Below are 24,669 nucleotides of genomic sequence, written 5' to 3' on the forward strand. Positions count from 1 at the left end.
AGCCTCCGGTAACTGCAGCACCAAGGGATCCGAAGCCTGTCTTCCTTGGTACTTATGCTCATGTTCCCGTACATATACATATAATTGTATTATTCTTCCCACATATACATATAATTAAATCAAATCATTTCTTTAAAAAGTAAATAAGTAAAATTAAATTAATAGTATCCTGGTAGGCCCAGGGCATGTAAAAGAGGGAGAGGCAACATGAGAAAGACAGAGCCTGCCATTGTTAATTTCAAAGGAAGGAGGAGCTGGGATCAATGGAAAGGAAGGCGGCTTACAGTAGCTGAAGCTGTCAAGGAGACACCTTCCTAGAGAGCCTCCAGTAGCCGTTCAGCCAGTCACATTAATACCTCAGTCTGAGCTCAGCAACACCCTCTCCTGTGTCTGTTTTTGTTTGGCACTGCTGAGAACGAGATGCAGAACTTGTATATATCTCAGGCTAATGCTGGTCCATTGAGCTACTGCCCTCCCCCCCCCCCCCATTGATCTCCCAAGGCCAGGGCTCCTGACTGGACTTCTCAGCTCTCGGAACTGAAAGGAAATAAATTCTTGTTGCTAAATGCCAGCGGGGCTGTAGCAGTGTGTTATAATGGCCACACAGTGTTTTCCTTTTGGCATTTCAAGTGGGCGAGTTGTTAAGATTGTTAAGATTATTCCTCAGGAGAAATGAGAAATATCATGCCAAGCACGAATGCCCCAATCTCCTTCTCTGAGGTTTAATAAAATAGTTCTAGGATTACAATAGTCCATGGGCTTACACTAGACCCTGTAAGATTCCTTCTTAAGATTTATCTTACTTTTCTTTTAATTCTGTGTATGTGTGCCCGTGAGTGCAGGTGCCTGTGGAGGTCAGAGGCATTGGATCTTGCTAGAGCTGGAGTTAACAGGTGGTTATGCACTGACCAATGTGGGTGCTGAGAACTAAGCTTGGATCCCTGTGCATTCTTAACCTCTATACCTTTTATTAGTTCCCAATTCTATAGATTGTATGAAAAATTGCTCGTCGAGAAATCGCCTTACTTGTTACCAGTGTGAGTCACTAATATATAATGCATAGAATTTTCTCCAAAAAAAAAGTTATATATATATATTTTAAGAAAGGGTCTTTGTTACTTTGTGGGTTCTTTTTTCTTCCACCCTTCTCCATCCCTTTAACTGGCTAACATTAGATAAGAGAGAAAAAGGGTACAGACACAGACAAAAGGAAGAAATAAAATCAGGAGTGGGAAAGGAGGCAGCATTATCATTAGACCACTTCCTGCTGATCAGGATCATACAGTTCCTTGGAGCAAGTTTGATCTTCGCTGTCAGAATGTCTAATTTCCTCTTCTTGTTTCTGCTTTGCGCATGACGACTTAACAAACTACAACCAACAACCAACCAGCAACCAGTCACCCAACCAGCCAACCCTCCCCCACCTCCCCAGGGTTCGAGCATTCATGTACCCCCTGAAAAGTCCCCAAACACCACAAAAAGTTCCAAACGTCACACACTTGCAGAAACTATTTGCAGCTGGCAAAATCACGCCCCTGCTAGAGCACGAGGCAAATCACAGTCAGCTGCTCTGAGCAATCTGAAGCCACTCCACGTCCCACACCTGTGGTTAAAATGAAAGCTCGTTCTTGTAATATCTCTGAGTTTTTAAAAGAAATCGAAATTCCAAAATTTCACTACAGGGTCTCATTAATTGGCCCTGGAATTTGCTGTGCAGGATTTGCTAGTGTAGGTTGGCCTTCAATTCCAGAGATCTGCCTGCCTCTGCCTCCCAAGAGCACAGGCATGCGCCACAACACCAGGTTGGAGTCTTCTAATTTTAAAGAACTTAATATTTTTTATTAATTCTTTGAGAATTTCATGCTTCCTAATTTCTTGTTTTATGTGTGGCCACCCTCTGACTTATGTCATTGTTGTCACTGAGTTTACATTATGCCATTGCTGGGCAGCTTGGAACCAGCCTTCCCTTTCATGAAGGCTTAAACTAATCTCCCTTTTCTACCAGGGTGCTGTCCCCTTTCTGGGGCTATTTCTTTACCATCCTTTTCACTGTCCCTAGACTTCTCTTGTTACTTTACAAGCTTGTCTTCTGGTTAGTTAACTTTCCCTTGTCTCGGATTCCACGTCTGCCTTTGTTCTTGGTCACTGGACTTCTGTAAGCCACAGAGTAAGCTAACCTTAATGCTTCTGGGCACCAGTGCTCCATGTTCACTATGTGAGTAGGCTTATGTGAATAAATCCAAGACAATGGTTGTCAACCCAAGAGTCTATCCACCTGTAATTCTCGACCCGTTGAGGGGGCCAAACGGCCCTTTCCTAGGGGTCCTATATCAGATATTTTGGCATATCAGATATTTACATTATGACTCATGACAGTAGCAAAATGACAGTTATGAAGTAGCTATGAAGTAATTTTATATTTGGAGGTCACTGCGACCTGAGAAACTGTATGAAAGGGTCGAAGCATTAGGAAGATTGAGAACCACTGATCTAAGGCATGGTTACACTTCAGGCAAAATAACCAGAATCCTAAAAAAAAAAAAAAAAAAAAAAAAAAAAAAAAAAAAAAAGAAACCCAACAAAACAAGAAAAAACAAACAATAAAAACAAGCCTGCAAGCAAGTTGATGAAATCCCATTTTTTCCTCTAAAGGAGAAAAGAGGGAACAGAGAGGCAGGTAGCAGCCAGGAAAAGCTCGATCAGAAATCTACACACTTTGCAAAAGGTATACATTTGGACAGGGTGACATTTCCCTTTTAAAGAAAAAAAATGTTAGTGTGCAATTGAGCTCTTCGTGGGTGTTTATGGTCCATCTCAAAGTTTCCTAGGAAGCTTGGGCTCCTTTAAAGTGCTGATGCTCCACTGAAGGCTACTTTTGGAGGCATTCTCTCGAGTTCTGTTCTTGTATGTACAACACTACAATTCATTAGCATCTTTCTAAGGCTAGACATATTTTTTTTCTTCATATTTATTTTTTATTATTATTTATGTGTGAGGGTCCCTAGGAGTCCAGAAGAGGGCATCAGAGTCCCTGGAGCTGGAGGGCTCCTATGGGTGCAGGGAGCCAAACATCCATCTTCTGTAAGAGCCTCAGATACTGGGGTTTTTTTTTTTTTTTTTTGATTTATTTATTTATTGTATGTGAGTACTCAATACAATGTCACTTTCTTCAGACACACCAGAAGAGGGCATTGGATCTCATTACAGATGGTTGTGAGCCACCATGTAGTTGCTGGGAATTGAACTCATGACCTCTGAAAAAGCAGTCAGTGCTCTTCACCACTGAGCCGTCTCTCCAGCCCCCTCAGATACTCTTAAGCCATCTTTCTAGCCCCTAGATACACTAAAGACAAAACTAAAACCCCTAAATACAAAAAAGTATTACTTAAATACAAATAAGTGTGTCAGTGTGTGTGTGTGTCTGTGTTTGTGCTTGTGTGCATGAGTGTGAATGTGCATGTGTGTGCCTGTATGTGTGTGAGAATGTATGTGTACATGTGCATTCGTCTGTGTCTGTGTGTTTACATGTGTTTGGAGTGCATGGACTTGTGTGTCCACAGGGAGAAGGAAGTTGAAGGAAGCATTGGGGGTCTTCCTCTGTCACTCCCTGTGTGTCCCTGCTGTGTTAGGCACGGTTTTATTCCTCTTCATAGCTATTAGAAAGGTCTCCTGACCCCATCACCCCTTGGCCTCTCTTCCTTCTGTCTTTTCACTCTCCCTGTGACTGTATGCTCTCCAGAAGTCCTAAGTTCTAAGAATAACGGATAATGCATTGTATGTGGTATGTGTGAAGTTGCCATAATGAAACACATTATTTTATATATGCTAGCTTAAAAATAATTTAAAAAACACTAAAATGCTTTTCAGTTCAAAAATAAGGGGATAAAAGTAGGGCTGGAGGGATGGCTCAGTGGCTATGTGGGGCTGAAGAGACAGCTCAGTGGCTAAGATCACTTACTGCTCTTGCAGAGAACCCAAGTTTGGTTCTCAGCACCCATGTTGGGTGTTCACAACTACCTGTAACTCCAGCTTCAGGGGATCCAACGCTTCTTTCTGACCTACACTGGCATTTCTAGTTATGTACTCATACATAGCCACCCCCACACAAGTACACATAATTAAAAATAACATAAATCTTTTGAAAGAAGAATGAAAATAAGTGAAAAGGGAAACGAGGTTAAAAAATTGTTTTGTGGGGCTGGAGAGATGGCTCAGCGGTTAGGAGCACTGACTGCTCTTCCAGAGGTCCCGAGTTCAATTCTCAGCAACCACAAGGTGGCTCACAACCATCTGTAATGGGATCTGATGCCATAAATAATAGCAACAATAAAAGGGCTACAATAAAATAAAAATAAATAAAATAATAAAAATATAAGAAGTGTACTGTGTGATGTCTTAGGTGACACAGAGAGAGTATAGGTCATGGAGGACAATGTACTTCTCAGTAAGTACGTCTAGAACCTGTAATCCCTTGACAATTATAAATAATGACAAGAATAACCTTAAGCCATATCATAGTGGTGTTCTTAGTATAGACATGCCCTGAGCTCAGGATCTAGCACCACCACCCTTGAAATAGTGTCCCCTTTAGGGCTAGGCTTGTGACTCAGTGGTAGACTAACTGGTATTTGCAAGCCAAAAAAAAAAAAAAAAAAAAATCAATTTTAAGCTTTACAAAATCAAGAATACAGAAAAAGAATGAACACACACATACACATACATGTGCACACATTCATACAGTCACACTTATCAGAAGACACCCTGAGGAAGTAGAATGACTCTAAAGATACAGGTTCTTGAGATAATTATAACTGAGAATGGTATTCAGAATACGTAATAACCACTATGCTTTACAAGGAAAAAAAGGGAACAAAATGGCGGAGAACCAGAGAAGCTTCAAGCAGGTACAGTCAGGGATGGAGTTCAGTTAGGCCAGTCTCATTTGGGCGCTTTTGGAAGATGCTTAAGAAAATATATGTGGGGACTGAAGAAATGGCTCAGTGGTTAAGAGCACTGGCTGCTCTTCCAGAGGTCCTGAGTTCATTTCCCAGCAAACACATGGTGGCTCGAAACCATCTGTAATGGGGTCTGAAGCCCTCTTCTGGCCTGCAGGTGTATATGCAGGCAAAGTACTGTATATGTAACAAATAAACAAACAAATAAACAAATCTTTTTTTAGAAAGAAATATATGTGATGAATTATACAAATTAGAAAATACGTATCAGTCTTGTTGGCTTATCCTGTAATTTCAGCCACTTAAGGGACTGGGTGTAGGGAGTACAATTTCAAGGTCATTTTAGGCTGCATAACAAGATTCGGACATCTCATTAAAAAACATTTAAAAAGGCGCACGCCTTTAATCCCAGCACTTGGGAGGCAGAGGCAGGCGGATTTCTGAGTTCGAGGCCAGTCTGGTCTACAGAGTGAGTTCCAGGACAGCCAGGGCTACACAGAGAAACCCTGCCCCGCGGAAAACCAAACAAATAAACAAACAAAAAACAAATTGGCAAGAAGCAATAAAAACTCCTTTTAAACCCCTCCATACCGTACTTCTCTATTAAAGGTTTTGGCCTTCAGAGCCTGAGACCGGCCTTTTGCTGTTTTTGTTTGTTTGTTTGTTTGTTTGTTGTTTGTTTTGTTTTGTCTTGTTTTTGAGACAGGGTTTCTCTGTATAGCCTTAGACCAGGATGGCCTCGAACTCAGAAATCCGCCTGCCTCTGCCTCCCAAGTGTTGGCATTAAAGGCGTGCGCCACCACCGCCCGGCTGGCCTTTTGCTGTTGATGACATGCAAGGCCGTGCTTAGTTGGAAGACTCTGGGTGAGAAGCTGCATCCTTTACACAGGACCAAGACTTGAATTTTTTTTTTCTTTACTCTTTCTTAGCTGTGGGTCTTGGCTATACAGCAATGATTTCAAATAGTCTGAGGGGGTCATCTATATTTCAGCGGGCACACCCCCATTCACAAAACTAGAGATTCTTCTTGGAATATGTGAGTGGATTGGTTTATGCTAGCAATTTTCAGAGATTTCAAAAATAGCTTCCTTAGGGATTGCTACTCTGAAGCCCAGGTAGAGCATAATGGAAAAAAAAAAAAAAAACCACCTGGTAGGGATACAGCGAGTGTTTTAATTACACACTGGGTAGACCTGCCAAGTTCCAAACATAAAAATAGCTCCTACTTTGGGCTAAGCTCTGGATGGAGTAATGTATGTACTTGCTGGCACAAGCCATTTTGGAGGAAATCTACTTAGAGGTCTCCATATTTTGGACATTTTACCAGTATATTCCATTCATTGGGATTGTGGTTTTCCCATCTTTTATATTCTCTTAGAAATACTCTTGAGGCTAGTGAAATGGCTCAGTGGTTAAGAGCATTGACTGCTCTTCCAGGAGGTCATGAGTTCAATTCCCAGCAACCACATGGTGGCTCACAACCTTTATCTGTAATGGGATCCGATGCCCTCTTCTGGTGTGCCTGAGGACAGCTACAGCGTACTTACACATAATAAATAAATAAAAACCTTTGGGCTGAAGCGAGTGGGGCTGGAGTGAGAGGGAGAAGGGAAGGGGGGAATACTTTTGAATACGCGTTTAATTAAGCTGTAATTAATTAGTTGCTTTCTTTCCCTGTTGCAGGGAGGGTTAAAGTTTACTGTGCCTAGTTAGAGGATGTTAAACCCTGAAAGGAAGTTGACATATGTTGAACAGCTTAGGTTTTTCTGAGCCTTACTTCCACTACCTAATGTCACATTAGATAAATGGATCCTCTAATGTGGCCCAGTTCCTCTATGGTCCCCTACCACAGACACTTCTATTAATTGAGCGGTACATTTTGTTTGTATGGGCATCCCACCAATATTTTGAATTTTCAGGAAGTAAAAATGAGACCTTTTTTTTAAAATTATATCATTAGTTTCAAAGTAGAAACAAGCAGTTAAAAAGAAAAATCAGTCATAATCAAATATTTATAATGAAATGTGAAAAACTACTACATAGAATTTATTTATTCTATTAATATGAAATGAAATCTACTAAATAGAATGTTACAGGAGCTCTGAAGAGGGAGTGGAATTCCATCAAGAAAATGCCATGGGTGTTTCCACTGAGGAAGTGAATGTTTGCCTTAGAGGGTGAAGTGACTTTTCTAAACAGAATAAAAGGGTGTGTGTATTCCCAAGGGGAACAAGAAAAGGTGTCCCGTGGAGAACATGAAAACGACTCAGGGTAAATGTCTTAGTTAGAGTTTCACTACTGTGAACAGACACCATCACCAAGGCAACTCTTGTATAAAGACAACATTTAATTGGGGGGTTCAGTGTTCAGTCCATTATCATCAAGGTGGGAACATGGCAGCATCCAGGCAGGCATGGTGCAGGAGGAGCTGAGAGTGCTTCATCTTCATCTGAAGGCTGCTAGCAGAATACTAGGCAGCTAGGGTGAGGTCTTAAAGCCCACACCCACAATGACACACCTACTTCAACAAGGCCACACCTACTCCAACAAGGCCACATCTTCTAATAGTGCCACTCCCTGGGACAAGCATATACAAACCATAACAGTAGCTTGTCCTTAGTTGTGTGGTAATTATTATCTCAAAACAAGTGATTTCTGTGTTCAACAAGATCAGTTTTCTTTTTCAGATTGATGATTACCCAGAATTTCTGAGTTCACCAGACAGAGAGATCAACCAGCACATTCGGATTGTCTATTCTTCAACAGTCTTGAAAAAGGATCGTGGAAAACCGAAAGGTGTTGGGAAATTCCTATTTCCAGCTTACCACAGTAATGCTAACAAAAAAGGTATGTGATACATTGCATAATTTTTGTTTCTTTTGAGACAAAGTTTCTCTGCCCTTTGATACCCATAGATTTAAAAAAATAAATTCTGGTGAAGAAGTATTGAGGTTTATGAACCTGGGTCTGGACTATCCAGTGGCCAACTTTTGAGCCTTGGGCCTCCCATTAGGAAAGGATGGTCATTTAACAGCATTTGTTCATCAAGAATACTTTTTGAACCGTGTGGTGCCCATACCTGTGACGTCAGCACCTGGACTGGTGAGGCAGGAGACTTGCAAGCTCAAGACACGAGCTGGTCTAAAAGAAGGACTAGAAAAACAAGGGAGAAACATTGCCAATGACCTGTCCCTGGCAGTAGGTAAAGAGATAAAAGCGAGCTGTATCGAGGACCTTTGAGATAGTATCTAGGACTGGGGTTAATTCTGGTCATAGCAGGCAAGTGGGATTGATAGCCAAGAAGCAGGGTTAGGTCACTGGACAGAAAACGACTCAGAGGAAGCACTGAAGTCATGGGTATTCAGGGTAATTTGACCAAAAGGATTCTTGCTGATGGCAGGCTCAGGTGGTCAGATGTTACCTGGGAATGTAAAGAAGATAAGGAATCAAATTAGATACAGGAAGGGACCATATATAGGACACGAAGCATCCTGGGATCCTTTGCTTTGAGATAATGCTTACTGTATAGCTCAGGTCTGTGGTTGAAAATACTCACTGGGCTTACAGAAGACCTGGGTTCAGTTCCCAGCACCCATAGGTGGCTCACAGCTATCTGTGACTCCTGACCCAGCACCCTCTTCTGACCTCCATGGGCCCTGGGCACAGAGGTGATACATATACATACATGTAGGCAAAACACTTATACACATTAAATAAGTAAATAAAAGGATTGCATCCTTAATGTGGAAGGAAAGGTGGGAAATGAAGGTCTGAGATGCCCACGGAGAGGCCCTCCTTCTTCAGGCACCCAAGTAGAGTGCCCATTCACTGTCCACTGGTCTTCACTCCAAGCCAGAATGAGAGCCTTCCCGAGTGTCAGACAGCTACACAGTAGAAGGAAGGTGGGTGATGTTTTTCCCTTTAATGGACCAGCAGCCCTGCTCTGGGATAGCTACAGCATGGAAACTGTTTGTACCAGGCATCATTAGCAGGGTTATGAAATCCCTGGCTGCTCACTGGTCTCCTGTCACACTAATTAGGAAATCTAACTGGTGTTGGTGGCCTCAAATGCATTCTCAAGCTGCCCACACACATCGTTTTCTTGACTCTTTTTCAACAGGGACAGGAACATGAAAACATATGGAAAAAATCCAGTAAAATGCATTTAAAGTTTAAAGGAGTCAGAATTCCTAGAAACTTTGCAAATGATATCGAACAGTGGAGAATTAATGCTGTGTATCTCTGTGTGGATAGTCACGGCATCCCTTCTGTCATCTAGTCTTTACTTTCAGATAATTCAAAGGTATCATCAGAGAGATGTTTCTGCAAGCTGGCCTTGAACTCACAGAGATTCACCTGCCTCTGCCTCCTAAGTGTTGGGATTTGAGGTGTGCACCTCTATTCTTGCCCCCTCCCCCACCTGACAATCTCCTGCAGATGTCCTTTGAAATACAATCCTCTTACCACAAGAAGTGATAATATACATACAAGATACAAGCTTTCACCCTCTCTATCCTGATAACAATGACACACTCTGTATTTTCTGTTGAGGTAAACTATTTGGTTAGAGCATCCTTCTATATGTAGGATACTGTGGTTTACCTCTGAGGTAATGTGGTCCTTAGTAATGTGGTCCTAAAGTAAGGGCTCACACCCGTCTGACCAGCTGTGTCAAAAGAGTCATTACCAAAATCTTTAATGTTAATGATAGCGTCACATCTAGAGAAGAAACGAGCATTAGCCACCGAGACGTTAAATAAAGGTAATTGTTAGGATTGACTTCAAACCCCTCGGGAGAAAGCCCAGGGAATATTTTTATCGTGTGGCAAAGCTGTCCACTCTCTCATCAACGTGATCATCTGAACAAGGGAAACTCAACATGCAAATAATTCGTAATTAAAAACACTTGCTTTAAATCATCACACATGATTATTAGACCCAGCTTTTTCAGAGATACAGAGGAAAAAGTAGTTTTTCCTTGTGAACATGTATGTGTCTCTGTGGGCCCCAGTCAGCACTTTGGATTTTCTGTGTTTAGATGTGTTGGACCCAAAGATCCAAACCAGGGGATGCACTCCCCCAGAAGTACTCACGGACAGCGGATTCGATGCAATTACATGAGGTTTATTGATAAACTGATAATAACCAGTGCACTGGAGGGTCCCCTGCATGTAGGCAAGAAGAACCCCAAACTAAAGCTAAGGGAAGCTTATATACCATTTCACAGAATTTACCAGGGCAGCTATACAATTACCTCTTAAACAATCACCACAAAGGCTGAACTCCAACAGCCATTCCCAGGTTTCTCAGCATGGGTTGGAAGGGAGCATGACAGAGCAATGATCTGGGTTCCTGAAAGAAAGACACACACACAGCCTTTATATTTTGATATGTCCAAAACAGCTCAATGACGGTACCTCTTCCTAACCTCCATGTGGCTAATCTACCTCCCTTCAACATTCCCAAATTATTATTTACTAAATCATATATTCCATCTTGGTTGCCCTAGACCCAGATGTGCAGCCCTCTTGGGTCTCTGTTCCCTGGCTCCTACATGGCGGCTATGCTCTTTGTCCCGCACCTTCTCAGGTGTGGCGTGGTGCTTGTCCTTGGCTTCTCCTTCTCCAGGCTGGCAGATCTCCTTCTTCTTTGATCCCTTGCTGGGAATCCTGAAAGTCCCGCCTCTATCTGCTCTGTCCAGCCATTGGCTGCCAGCAACTTTTTTTTTAACCAATCAGAACCAACTGGGGGCAGGGTTCCTCAGTATCTTACTTGTGGGCATGCTTTCATTTACTTCTTCCTGGCCCCTACCCTGTGGGAGTTCTACCACTATCCGGAAGTGATGCGGAATTGAGAGTAAGCCCCTGGGAGACATCACAGCACAAACTGTAGCAAACTACAGAAACAAAACCAGTGGTGACGAGAAACTTTCGAAGCTCTGGGCTAGATTGGACCACGAATTACTTAGTTTCAGGTTCATTCTAGAACACTGTCAGTACGAAAACTTACTTCAGTCACGGATGTGTTTTATAACTGATTGACTTATGTCCAACGCTGACACATTTAACCATAGACCAGGAGTGCTGTTGAGTAACTGAATTTCAGTTTGGGTTTGAACAGCTTCATGTGACGAGTGGTTGGTTACACAGTGCTAAAACCACAGAGGACACTTTAGAGATTTAAAGAAAACCAGGCTAATCCCCAAAGCGGAATGGTATATAATGAAATGAAATGGAATGAAAGGAGAAGATGTGGCGGGACATGCTTGTCATCCCTCCACCTGGGAGGTAGAGGCAGGGGGATCAGGAATTAAAGGTTACCATCATGTGCATAGTGAGTGTGAGGCACTCTCTGCTACAGAAAACTGTCCCAAAAAACAAAAGCAAAGAAAACAACACAACAACAAATAAGAAGGAAGTTCGCACAGCCAGCAAGCAGCACCTATCTGTAAGCACTGAGGAGGCAGCAACTAGAGGAAGGATGATCAATACAAGTTCAAGGTCAGCCTGGTCTACGTAATAAGTTCCAGGCCAGCAAGGCTATGTACAGAAACAAGAACAAAAATGATAGAAATGGAACCAAAGATTTGTATGAATCTGTATCTTATGGTTTTATTACTATGAAGAGACACCATGACCAAGGCAACTCTTATAAAGGACAACATTTAATTGGAGCTGGCTTACAGGTTCAGAGAGTCAGTCCATTATCATCTTGGTGGGAAGCATGGCATTGTGCAGGCAGACTTGGTGCTGGAGAAGCCAAGAGTTCTACATCTTGATCCAAAGGCAGCCAGAAGACTCTACCCAAATTGGATGGAGCTTAAGCCTCAAAGCCTAACCCCACAGTGATGCACTTCCTCCAATAAGGCCACACCTACTCCAACAAGGCCACACCCACTCCAACAAGGCTACACCTCCTAATAGTGCCACTCCCTGGGCCAAGTGTATTCAAACCACCACAATCTGTATTTGTACAAAGATGCACACACACACACACACATACACACACTTACATGTAAGTTAAAACCTAGAACATTTCCTAAAGCTAATGATGCAGGGGAGTGGGGCGGGATCTAAAAGTAAAGGCATCAGGGAGTCTCTCAGGTTTGACAGGAAGTATTTATGTAATTCAACCTGAACATCTTCACAGGAAGAGGATTTTTTTTTTCCAGTATAAAATCTCTTGCAATAGAGAAAGGAGATTTGTTCTGTAGTCTGGTTTCATTTCTGTTTCTGTGATAATATAAAATGACAGAAAACAGCTTAGGGGGAAAGAGGGCTTATTGTCTTATAGTTCTAGGTTACAGCCCCTCATGGTAGGAAAGTAAAGGCAGGAACCTGAAGCAGGTAGTTATATTCACAGGCAAGGGCAGAGAGAAGATGAATGACTGCATGCCTATGCCTGGATTACTTTTTTTTTTCTTTCTTAAGTTAAGGACCTAAACCCAGGGAACAACCTGCCAACAATGGGAACATTTTCCTTCATCGGTTGATGTATCAAGATGATTTCCCACAGATATTCTCACAGGCCAGCCTGGTCTAGAAAGCCCCTCATTCAGATTTTCTTCCAGATGATTCTATACTGTGTCAAGTTGACAGTCAAAACTAATTATCACATAGTGTCTTCTAAAAAGTGTCCTGTGTGTGTGTGGTATGTGTGTGCATGTATGTGTGTGTGAGACTTTTGTACAAGTCTATGTATGTGTTATATGCACGTGTTTTTGTGGGTGCATGCATGTGTACTTGTACATCCTGAGGCTAGAGATCTATTCATGTGTCTTCCATGGCTGCTCTCACACAACATTTTGAGACACGATCTCTCACTGAACCTGGAGCTCATGGTACAGCTAAGTTGGCTGGCCAGTACGTTCCAAGGATCCTCCTCCTAACCCCTACCCCAGTTTTAGAGTCACAGACACATGCCTCTAGCCCCAACTTTTACATGGACACTGGGAATCTGATCCCAGGTTCTTGTGTGTCGAGTACTTGACTGCCTGAGCCATCTCTCAGTCTGCTGACAAATGTTCTCAGCTGGGTAGCATTAAGAGTGTCCCATCTGAAATCCCCTGGGCTAGCTGACCACAGTGTCTAAGCCATTTGCCCTACATAACGGAATCCCTTCAGGCTTTGTTATTTTTCCCTTTACCCACAGACTCTAGTACCAGGTGTCTAGGAGATGAGGCATTCCACCAACTACAGAAGCAGGCTGAGCCTTACTCAAGCCTGGGGAAGAGGTGCCTTCTCCTTGTCCCCTTGCAAATGAAGACTTCAGGCCAACATAGAGTGACATTGGCCCTAGGGTTTTTGTGTCACTACCCTCTAAGAACATGAGGTCTTCACAGACTCGGATTATTTAATTAATGACCACATTATTATTATTATTATTATTATTATTATTATTATTATTATTATTATTATTTTGTTGTTGTTGTTTTAAAGTCAAGCAAGAGAATAATGGCCCTACCTTTTGGAGAAGAAAAATTTCTAGGAGTCTGAATGAATCCTCTCTCAGGTAAGATTATTTTAACTTGCTGATCAAAACTTATTTTATGTTGCTGGTTTTTAAAAATACATTTATATACATTGTATGTGTGGTGTGCTCACTGCACGAATGCAACAGCGTAACAGTGTGTGCAACAGTGTAACCGTGTGCATGTGGAGCTTAGAGATAGCTTGCAAGAGTAGGTTCTCACCTACCATGTGGGTTCTGGGGATCAAAGTCAGGCCATCAGCCTTGGTGGTCAGGACCTTTACCTGCTAAGCCATCTCTCTAGCCCTCATTTTGTTTTTTCTAAATCAGCTTTTCTACCACTTGCTTTAGATTTGTTCTGTGCATCTCTTATATACAGCAATGAAAAAAAGTATTTATTTATTTATTTATTTATTTATTTTATTTATTTATTTATTTTGTTTTTTTGAGACAGGGTTTCTCTGTGTAGCCCTGGCTGTCCTGGAATTTACTCTGTAGACCAGGCTGGGATCAAACTCAGAAATTCACCTGCCTCTGCCTCCCAAGTGCTGGGATTAAAGGCATGCACCACCACTGCCTGGCGGGAAAAAAAAGTATTTTGAAATTTTTTTTCCCAAATTAAAATCCAGGTAGCTAAAGTAACACAATGTGATTTATGTTTTCATTTTTATGGAATAATTCAATGTCACAATGTAAATGAATAGTTGATTAAAATTGAACTAAAATTAATTATTGGGTGGGTGTTGGTGGCATATGCCTTTAATACCAGTACTCCAGAGGCAGAGGTAGTCAGATCTCTGTGAGTTTGGGGCCAGCCTGGTCTACATAAAAAGTTACAGGACAGCCAGGGCTACACAGAGAAACCCTGTTTCAAACAAACAAACAATCAATCAATCAAACAAACAAACAAAAACTTATTGACAGTGAACTCTGTGTAGAGCAAAATGTTGGAACTTTTAACATTTTTTGTTTGGTTGGTTTGTTTTTTTCTTTTTGGGATGGGGTCTTAAACAGTCAAGGCAGGCCTCTAACTAACTCACTATGTAGCTAAGGATGGCCTTGAACTCCTGATCTCCCATCTTCACTCACTAATGTGTGACTTCCAGGCCCAAGCCATCACACTTTTTTTTTTTTTTTTTAAATTTTTAAATGCCGAGGTGCTGAGAATCAAACTCAGGGTTTTGAGCATTTGAGGCAAACCTTCCTCCAAATGGACCAGCCCCAAGCCTTATAATGGATTTACAAGTGAGTAAGGCATGATTCAAGTCCTTGAGAAGCCTAAGGAGGCTATAACATTTGCCTGGACTTGTGTAGTGGTAAATATACTAGGTGCCCGAAATGAGTTGAAGCAATTTGTCTAAGAGGTGATTTGTTTTGTTGTTGTTTTTTTTTTTGTTTGTTTGTTTGTTTTGTTTGTTTTTGTTTTAGTTTTTGAGGCAGGGTTTCTCTGCATAGCCCTGGCTGTCTGGAACTCACTCTGTAGAACAACCTGGCCTCGAACTCACTTCTTTCTGATCTTTCTGCCTCTGCCTTCCAGTACTGGGACTAAAGGTGTGTGCCACCTCTGCCCAGCTCTGAGAGATTTAAAGTGGGGAAGATTAAATTTATTTGTGGGAGAGATCAAGATTCCAGGTGACAGTTGGTAAGAGATAGTTCACAAGGAGATTTGGCCATCAAGGAGACTGGGATGTGAAGACTGAGGCAGGTGATACGTGGAGCATATAAAGAGGGCTGTGTTGCGGCTCATTTTGATCCTCAACTTGATATACCCAGAGTCTTAGGGTTTCCAATGCTGTGAAGAGACACCATAACCAAGGCAGCTCTTATAATAGAAAACATTCAGTTAGGGCTGGCTTACAGTTTCATCATGGCGGGAAGCATGGCAGCATCCAGGCAGACATGGTGCTGGAGAAGGAGCTAAGAGTTCTACATCTTGAGGCAGCAGAAAGAGACTGTGTGCCACACTGGGCATAGCTTGAACATAGGAGACCTCAAAGCCCACCCCCACAGTGATGTCCATCTTCCAACAAGGCCACACCTCCTCCAACAAAGCCACACACCCTCCAGCAAGGCCACACCTCCTAACAGTGCCACTCCCCATGGGCCAAGCATTCAAACACATGAGTCTGTGGGGGCCGGTTCTTACTCAAACCACCACAGGCTTGTTACCTTGACTTATGAACCAAATAACTCCTTTCCATTTCTTAGTCACTTTTGATCATATTTATAACAGCAGCAGAGAAGAAAAGTACTATAGGAAATAAGCAGTCTTGAGTGGCCTTGAAATAGAACAGGAAGATAAAATTGGTCTCATCCTTTGGAAAGCTTTTATTTTATTTTGTTTTGTTTTGTTTGTTTTTTAAGGCTTACTTTATTATTTACTTTGTGTGTGTGTGTGTGTGTGTGTGTGTGTGTGTGTGTGTGTCTGTGTATGTGTATGTGTGTGTGTGTGTGTGTATGTGTGTGTGTGTGTTCACGAAGGCCAGGAGAGTACATCAGAGGAGAAAGCTGGGGTTTGGTATTGGTGGCTCCCTGTGTGTGGGGCACAGCACTCTGTCTGCTCTGATGTTTGTCTGTCAGCTTCATTTTCTCCTACTGAATCCCATAGCCTTCACAGGGCAGCAGAGTTGGAAATTCACAGTTTACAGCTCCTGAACATGGGACTGTTCACGTCTCCCGTTAAAATTTTAAAAATCCCAGAGAAGTGGGATTGATGACAGTCCCACCGGAACAGATAACTTGCCATTAAAAAATACTCAGCAGCCAGGGGGCCAGAGTCTCTGAGAACACTGTAGCTTGTGTGTTCCACAAGTGCCATCGAGGAGGAGTTTCTAAATAAAAGGCGTGGGGGCCGTGTTGAGTCTCTTCTCCGAGAGCATTCTCGAAGTGTCATCTCCTAAATTAAACATCAGAAGCCTAAACAAAAGGCAGGCAGGATGGAGGGTGGGATGCACACTAATTAGAGGGCCATAGTCACGGCCATGGCCACGGGATGGGCACCGGCAGATCTTGGCAGAGTCTCTCAGATGTGAGGCTGTGGGTTGGAAGAAGGAAGCCGCTGCTGCCTTTGGGACATCGGACGCATAAATGAGATTACTTTTCAGGATAGTAAATAAACAACAGGCGTAAGCAAGCACTGGAGGGATGGAAAACAGACTCATGGTGGTCTCTGATGATGAGATTAGTACTCAGGTTTCTCTCTCCTTAGGGCGACTTCATTAGTGGACCGGTCCATGTATTCCACAGAGCTTACAGGGAGGCATTTCACTGTTAAAAACTCACTTGCGTGTATGAGTGAGCATATCTCTATGGGGGGTGTGTCTTGGGATTCGTGGAGCCAGAGGATGCTGTCAGATACTCTGCTCTGTCACTTTCCATCTCACTCCTCTAAGTCAGGGTCTCTCACTTAAGGAGCTCAGCTGGCGACCAGCAAGCTTCAGGGGTCTTCTATCCTGACTCTGTCCTCTATCTCCTGAGGTTCTGGGGATCCTCCTGTCTTTGCCTCCAACCTTCTAACCTTCCGGAGATCCTCATGCCTCTGTCCCTGACATCCTGAAATTCTGGGGGTCTACTTGTCTCTGCTCCCCACCTTGTTAGCATTTTGTGTTAGCTTCACCCCACAGTTGCCTGGCAACAACCAGGTGTGCCTGACTCACTATAAAAGGGGCTGCTTGCCCCCTCCTCTCTTTCTCTTGCTCCTGCTCTGTCCTCTAGCCTCTCCCTCCTCTTTTCCCATTCCCCACCCCCTTCTCTCCACGTGCTCATGGGTGGCCTCTACTCCTCTCCTCTCTCTCCCTACCTCCCTTTCTCTTTCTCTCTCTTTCCTTTTCCCTCTCTCTCTCTGCCTTTCTCTGTCTCTACTATCCTCTCAACTCCCCTCCCCATGCTCTGAATAAACTCTATTCTATACTATAAGGCTATACTATAAGGCTGGCCCCTCAAGGGGAAGGGATGCCTCAGCATGGGCCCTCGAAGGCACCCCCTTTCTGCACACCTGACTGCACATCCACCAAAACATATTCCTTCTCTCCTTATCTTTGTATAAACATAGCATACCTCATGACGTTCTGTGGGTTTTAACTCAGGTCTCAGGCTTGTTCATCAAGCATTCTTGCTTCTGAACCATCTCCACCTCCTCAGCTTTTTTTTTTTTTAAGGAGGATTATTGTCTGACTGAGATAAGAGTTCTATAAACTGGGAGTCAGGGTTTGTTTGTTTCTCTATCATTTGTTAATGGTTGGTTTAGGGCAGTAGCCTCTTGCTTTCGAACACCTGCCCTCCTAGATGCCATTTCTAGAGATGCCACTTGAACAAGTCTGTCATGTCTGCAAGCTGAAGTCACGGGAGTTACAACATGTGCTTCACATGTTTAAAAGCCCCATGTTCTCTCTAAATTCAGAAAGTATGAAGTGTGACACATGATCTCAGGTGATGTGAGACTGTAGTGTCTGACGAACGTGGGGCGACTTGAACTTTCAGAGCACAAACCCTGTGAGCATGGAGATGTTCTGCCTTCTTGCTATTGTCCACACTTGCTTCTTTTCTGAGGCTCCGTGGTGAGCAAATCCTCCTTTAACCGAACAAACATTACAAAGCAAGAAAGCAGGAAAATGTCGATAGGACAGAAATCACTGAAATAAGTAATGATAGAGGGGCTGAAGAAATGGCTCTGTGAGTGAGGAGGCTTGCTGCTCTTTCAGTGAACCAGAGTTTGGTTCCCAGCATCAGTGTTGGGTGGCCCACAGCTGCCTGTGGTTCTGGTACCACCTTAGGGCATGCATGAGTACCCACACATACGTGCACATATACAGGTAAAAACATAGATCTTTTGAAATAGAAATAGTGACAGTGGAAAGCATTAACACCTCACCGCCCTTTCTTCTTGACAAACATAACGTCCTTTTTATTTATTCTAAGTGTTCCCAGTAATGGCAAGCATCTTGGAGAAGGATAGGTTTTTTTTTTCCCCTTTAATTTATACTGAATTTCCATAGGATTGCAGTAATCAACATGCTGAGTACCTAAAATCAGAAGACAGAGATTCAGTGATCATTGGAATCCAGTCACTATGTGAATGCCAGGTCTCCTCTGAGGACAAAGGCAGTGTTTGCCTTCCTCATAGCATTGTTCTCGGCAGCTGTTTAAACCCTGAAACTCAACCCCTTGTACACAGCCTTGAGTATCTACAGCCGTGCAAGGGAAAGTGCTTTGTGACAGTTTCGTAACTTCCATATGGATGCTACTATTGAGTTAAAATGGCTGCTGCCTAGATTTTAAACAAGTAACATTTCAGTTGTAGCCACTGACTTTAAGGTGTGGAGAAGGAGCTGGCGATTGGAACCCAGAACAGTCAATAGTACTATACTGATAAGAATGCATTCTGTTCGTTTAAAACTAACTTCAGAAATGGACTAGAGAGATGGCTCAGCATTTGAGAGCACTGGCTGCTCTTGCGGAGGACCCAGGTTCCAATCCCAGCACCCACATGGCAGCTCAGAACTGTCTGGAACTCCAGTTCTAAAGGATCTGATGTCTCCTGTCTTACACTAGGCACATAGGTGGTGCATAGACAGGCAGACAAACCACCTATGCACATATATATTAAAATATTAAATATTAGAAAAAATTAACTATTAGTGCTAGGTAGCACACACCTTTAATCCCAGAATTAAACTCAGGAGGCAGAGGCAAGTAAATCTCTGAGTTCAAGGCCAGCCTGGTCTAGAGAATGAGTTCCAGGACAGCCATGACTACACAGAGAAACGCCATCTTGAAAAACAGAAACAAACAAGCAAAGTCCTTTCAGTGAAAGTATTGGGACTCCAAGAAGTCGCAAAGTGTCCATCATAAAAAAAAAAAAAAAAAAATGCCTTTGTAGGATGTGGTAGTGCAGAGGCTTGTGGATCCCCTTTAAGTTCAAGGTTAGCCTGGTCTACATAGCAAGCTCCAAGCCAACCACGGCTACATAGGGAGACTCCGTCACAAAATCCAAAACAATGACAAAACCCCAGATCTAAAAAGGTGATTCTTTGTATGACATTGGTAGGGTTTTATCTCTGAAAGAAGAATATGGCAAGAGACAGCCACGCCCCGCTTCTGTGAATAAGTGGTAATAGTTACCCTTTCCATTGTCATGACGAAATACTTGGCAGAAACGACCTAAGGAAGACAGGGTTTATTATGGCTCATAGTTTTAGAAGTTGTGGCCAACCACAGAGGGAAAGGCACGGCAAAAGGGCTCAGGCTTTGGTGGTGGTAGTACGTTTTGGTGGCTGTTCACACTGTGGTGGACCAGGAAACATGAAAGGCGGCCAGACGAGGGCCAGCTATGGCTTTTAAAGGCCTACCTCTGTGACCTGTGTCTACTATCCATATCCCATGGCCAGAAGACTCTATAGCCTTCAAAATGGTGCATAGTTGGGAACTAAACACTTTAAAAGAGCGAACCGGAGGTGGCGCAGCGGCTAAGGCGGCTGCCTGCAGAGGGCGCGGGCTCTCTCTCTCTCTCTCTCTCTCTCTCTCTCTCTCTTTCTCCCCCTGTTCGAATCCCGCTCTGTCCCACGCGTCTCCGCCCAAGTCTCATGGGAAAAAAAAAAAAAAAAACTTTAAAAGACACTAGAGATTCAAAGCATAACAGAAAGTGGGATCTGGTCACTCCCTTCTCAGAACTAGCGTTCTATTTACATGATGTTAGCGGCTTTCTGAGTCCTGACTTGCTGAAACCAGTGGCTAGATTCTCTTGGTTCCTCGCTGTTAAGTTCTCAGTACTGCATTTTATACTCATTTCTACCCACAGGTCCCATCAGGAGAGCAACGCTCTATTCAAGGACCCAACTCTTCATCCTTCAGACCCCACGGAACTGTCCCCTGCAGGCCGAGGTGCCTCTCGGCCTTTACCCACTCTCTCTAGCTGTCCGTCTGTGGCAGCTACTGGCATACCTGCCTGCTCCTTGTCTCTTGCACCAAACACAAAAGAACCCCAGGAGCTTCCAGATCCCAGAGACTCCCCAAGAGAAGGTTCTTTCAGGTTTGATGGGAACAAAAGTGAGTTTGGCTTAGGAAGTTCTCTCCCAGCCTCTCCTTTGCGCAGCCGTGAGACCCCAGAGAAGGAGGAGTCGGAACTTCATCTGTACATCATTTCCGCAACCTCATCGATATTTCTGCACCTAAAGAGCTCGTGGAACAACTACATTATAGTAAGTGACCGAGGAAGCCAGCCTTGACCTCGGCGTGTTCGCGCCAGGGTTTTTTGTTTGTTCGGTTTGGTTTGTTGTCGTTGTTTTGTTTTATTTTTAAGGGCAGACGTGCTTTCCTGTTCTCTCACTCCATTTCGGGGACTGAGCCTCAGAATTTAGTAATGGTTGTGAGAGATAGGAATGCACCAGGCAAGTTAAGGGCATATTTTATCCAGGTGTTTGCAACAAGGAGAAACGCTTATTAGTGAATAGTGTCTTGGGGACTGGAGAGTTGGAGAGTGGGTGGTGTAGACCACTGCTTTTCTGCTGTTCTTGCAGAGGGCCTGGGTTTGATTCCCACCACTCACTTGCTGTCTCACAACCATCTGTAGCCTCAGTTCAAGGGCATTTGATGTCCTTTTCTGGCCTCTTTGGGAACTAGGCATGTATGTGGTATACATACATATATGTAGGTGAGATGGTCATATACACGAACAAAAGAAAGGAAGAAAGAAGAAAACTGTGTTAGGGAAAAGAGGAGGAACCTAGGCTTTTTTCTGTCTAAGTCTCTATTTCCCTTTTTCTTTCTCCTTCCTTCATTCCTTCCTTCCTTCCTTCCTCCCACCCGCCCTCCCCATTTTTTTTCTTTCTTCTTCTCCTGTGTGCTCAAGTGTTTTGTGTGCATGTATGTATGTGTGTCATGTGTGCATTGCTTCTGAAGGCCAAAATAGGGTGTTAGGTTGTAGCGGGAGGTATTGGAGAAAGCAGCAGTGTGGTCTGGCTAGCTCCCTGGCCGACGCCATGTTCCTGCTCCATGTTCCCACACTAACAGCATCAGAGGCGCCAGCCCAGGAACGCTGGCCCTGCCTCCATGGGATGTTAGTGTGGCTGCTGTCACTGCCAGGCAGCTCTGTGGAGTCTATGACTCTAATCATGGCTCTTGGGCCAACTCTGCCACCATCATAATGCTTGGGTCAACCTCAGACAATATCCATCATGCTTGTGGTACCCGGTAGAATGAAGACTCTTAATGCTTAAAGATTACCCAATGGATTTCTATGTCAGCAAATGCTCAATACACAAGAGGCCCACACAATTAGAATTGTAAACCCAGTTTCCTAACCTTGATATGAATACGCACTAGAGACACGAGGGTAACATCTCCTGCCATCTTTCCTCTCCTCCTCCTCCTTCTCTTCTTTCTCCTTCCTTCCTCTTTCCAATTCCTAGCTCCACCTACATCTTCTACTGCCCAATCACAAAGCTACACTGAAAATACAATGGGCAAGAAAGGTCCTGCAACATTGGGTTCCCTGGAACTGGAGTTACAGATGGCTAAGAGTTGCTGTGTGGGTGGAAGAGCACTGAGCCATCTCTCTGGTTCCAGTACTATCTGTCTTAAGGACTAAGTAGGAGGAGCTGGAGAGATGGCTCAGTGGATAAGAGCTTTGGTTGGTCTTCCTGAGGACCTAGGCTCAATTCCTAGCAGGCCTGTGGTGGCTCACAATTTTCTGTTACTCCAGTTTTAAGGGAACTACCACCCTCTTCTGGCCTCACCTGGCACCAGGCATGCACACTATGAACAGATACGTGTAATAGACAAAACATCCAGACACATTAAAGAACAGAATAAGTGGGAAAGGTTAATACTAACGATTAAAAGAAGAATTAACCCCATTAATAAGGGAATAGTTAACAAAATATTGTAGGAGGCTGGAGAGATGACTCAGTGGTTAAGAGCACCTATTGCTCTTCCAGAGGTCCTGAGTTCAATTCCCTGGAACCACATGGTGGCTCACAGCCATCTGTAAGGGGATCTGATGCCCTCTTCTGGTGTTTCTGAAGATAGTGACAGTATACCCACATACATGAAATAAATAAATCTTAAAAAAAAAAAAGAATTAGAAGAGGCACTGGGACTATAAAAATCAGCTTAAAACAAAACAAAGTATTATATATGCCAGGGATACAGAATAATCCTTGAAAAATTATTGTAAATCTATATACACAGAAAATCAATTTAGTATATTGTAAATAAAAAAAGTCCTTTCAGATTAATATATGTAGTATGATTTAACTAGTATTAAATCCATATTATAATAAATGTCCCAATATATAAACACTATAAGTGTATATGTTATAATTAATGCCTTTATATTATCTAGAAGGATAAATCCAAAATGCCAATGGCCGCTATGGATGGAATATAGACAGGAAAGGGGACACTGAATGTCTGTATTTCACTTTATGCATTTACTGTCAAACTTGGTAAATCATTTTAAAAATACAGAATTTGGCCAGGCTCTGTAGCATGTGCCTTTAATCCCAGCATTCGGGAGGCCTAGGGCAGGTGGATCCTTCGGAGGTTTGAGTTCAGCCTGGTCTACATAGCAAGTTCCAAGCAAGAGCTACGAAGTGAGACCCTGTCTCAAAACAACAACAGTAATGACAAAAAACAGAATTTGTACGTCATCGTTGAGCAAAGTCTGTGGCAGTTTGTGTTGTTCCAATCTGAGTGGGTGTGCAGGAAAATCGAACATGATTTTTTTTTTTTACAGTGAATGATTGTTGTATTTAAAACTTATAAAGATCAAATCATGAAATAATTTCCTTGTGAAGTTATCACATTCTAGACTGACTTTATGAAGGTAAAGCACAAAGGAGACTATAGGGATTCAAGCTTGGACATCTGACATTGAGCAGAAGCAGAGACTGTCTTTTGTAGACAAAAATTCCGACAGTCCCCCTCTTCTCCTCTTTCAGAGAGCCACTCTTTTACAAGATCCTCTGTGTGCTAGTGAGCACAGTCATGTCACTGGGAATCCGAAGCCATACAGGTAAGGCTGGACGTGTGGGATACTCATTAGAGATTTCTCTCAGCACTTCCAGATCTGTGAGGTGTGTGTGTGTCTGTGGTTGGCTGCCATATTCATAGGCCTATCTCAGCATCTGCCATAAGTTTTAGATCTGCAAACACAAGTATTCATGGAGACAAGTTGAGAGGCAGAGGAAAGAAGTAAGTGAAACTCGGAGAATGGGTGTGTGCTCCTTCCCCATGGAAATAAACATGGTGAACTTTAGAAGGATTTGGGGCACATGCCTTGTCTCAGTTAGGGTTTCATTGCTGTGAACAGACACCACGACCAAGGCAACTTTTACGGAGGACCACATTTAACTAGAGCTGGCTTACGGTTTCAGAGAGTCAGTCCATTATCATCAAGGGGGAAAGCACGGTAGCATCCAGGCAAGTAGACATGACGCTGGAGATGCCAAGAGTGTTACATCGCAATCGGAAGACAACCAGGAGAGACTGTCTTCCAGACAGCTAGGAGGAGGGTCTCAAAGCCCACCTCCACAGTGACACACTTCCTCCCACAAAGCCATATCTCCTAATAGTGCCACTTGAATATGGGGCAAGCGTATTCAAGCCACCACAGTGAGTAACAAGTCTCTGAAAAGCCCTCAGTCTGGAGCTTGTCGCAGCGAGCACCGCTTGTCGCTAGTACACATTTCAATTTCTGAGCACAGTGCCAGGTGAGCTCAATCTCTTAAAAGATTTCATTTGTTGTGTGTGTGTGTGTGTGTGTGTGTGTATATGCATGCGCGCGTGTGTGTTTGTGTGCTGCATTCACACCCTACTACATGCCCTGCCATGTATGTGAAGGGTAGAGGACAACATTCAAGAGTCAGTTCTCTCCTTCATCGCATGGAGCCTCAAGACTGAACAGATTGTCTACCTCCACCACAGTCCTTCAACCTGCTGAGTCATCTCCAGGTGCCCTCTGATGAGAACGATTTTTGTTTCGCAAAACACACACACACACATGTTTATTATTTTGCTTTCCATGGTGGAAGACCTTTTTTTTTTTTTTTTCTGGAAAGTCTGTTTGCAACAGGAAGCACGAGTTAGCTTGGTGTTCTGCCCTTTGTGCTGTGCGCCCCCATGGGTGAACAGTGAGTAGGGAGTGATCGACAGACAGTTATTTTGTGGGGTGCGGGGCCTCACTGCTTGTCAGTGGTAAGGCTAGGAATAGGAAGTTCAGTTAAAATCCTACCAGTTACAGCTGGAA

At 43.3% G+C, this 24,669-nt stretch overlaps 1 protein-coding gene across 1 annotated transcript in view; it reads left to right on the top strand.

Moving 5' to 3' along the window:
• C22H12orf56 (chromosome 22 C12orf56 homolog) overlaps positions 1–24,669 on the top strand; it is a 45,812-nt gene that overhangs the window by 3,096 nt on the left and 18,047 nt on the right. Inside the window, exons 2-5 of the mRNA XM_076920363.1 lie at positions 7,643–7,802; positions 13,394–13,466; positions 20,221–20,620; positions 23,363–23,436. Coding sequence (XP_076776478.1) covers positions 7,643–7,802; positions 13,394–13,466; positions 20,221–20,620; positions 23,363–23,436 — 707 coding nt within the window. The remainder of the gene's footprint in view (positions 1–7,642; positions 7,803–13,393; positions 13,467–20,220; positions 20,621–23,362; positions 23,437–24,669) is intronic.

Source organism: Arvicanthis niloticus, chromosome 22 (genome assembly GCF_011762505.2).
Source record: "Arvicanthis niloticus isolate mArvNil1 chromosome 22, mArvNil1.pat.X, whole genome shotgun sequence".
In the NCBI taxonomy this organism is placed as follows: domain Eukaryota; kingdom Metazoa; phylum Chordata; class Mammalia; order Rodentia; family Muridae; genus Arvicanthis; species Arvicanthis niloticus.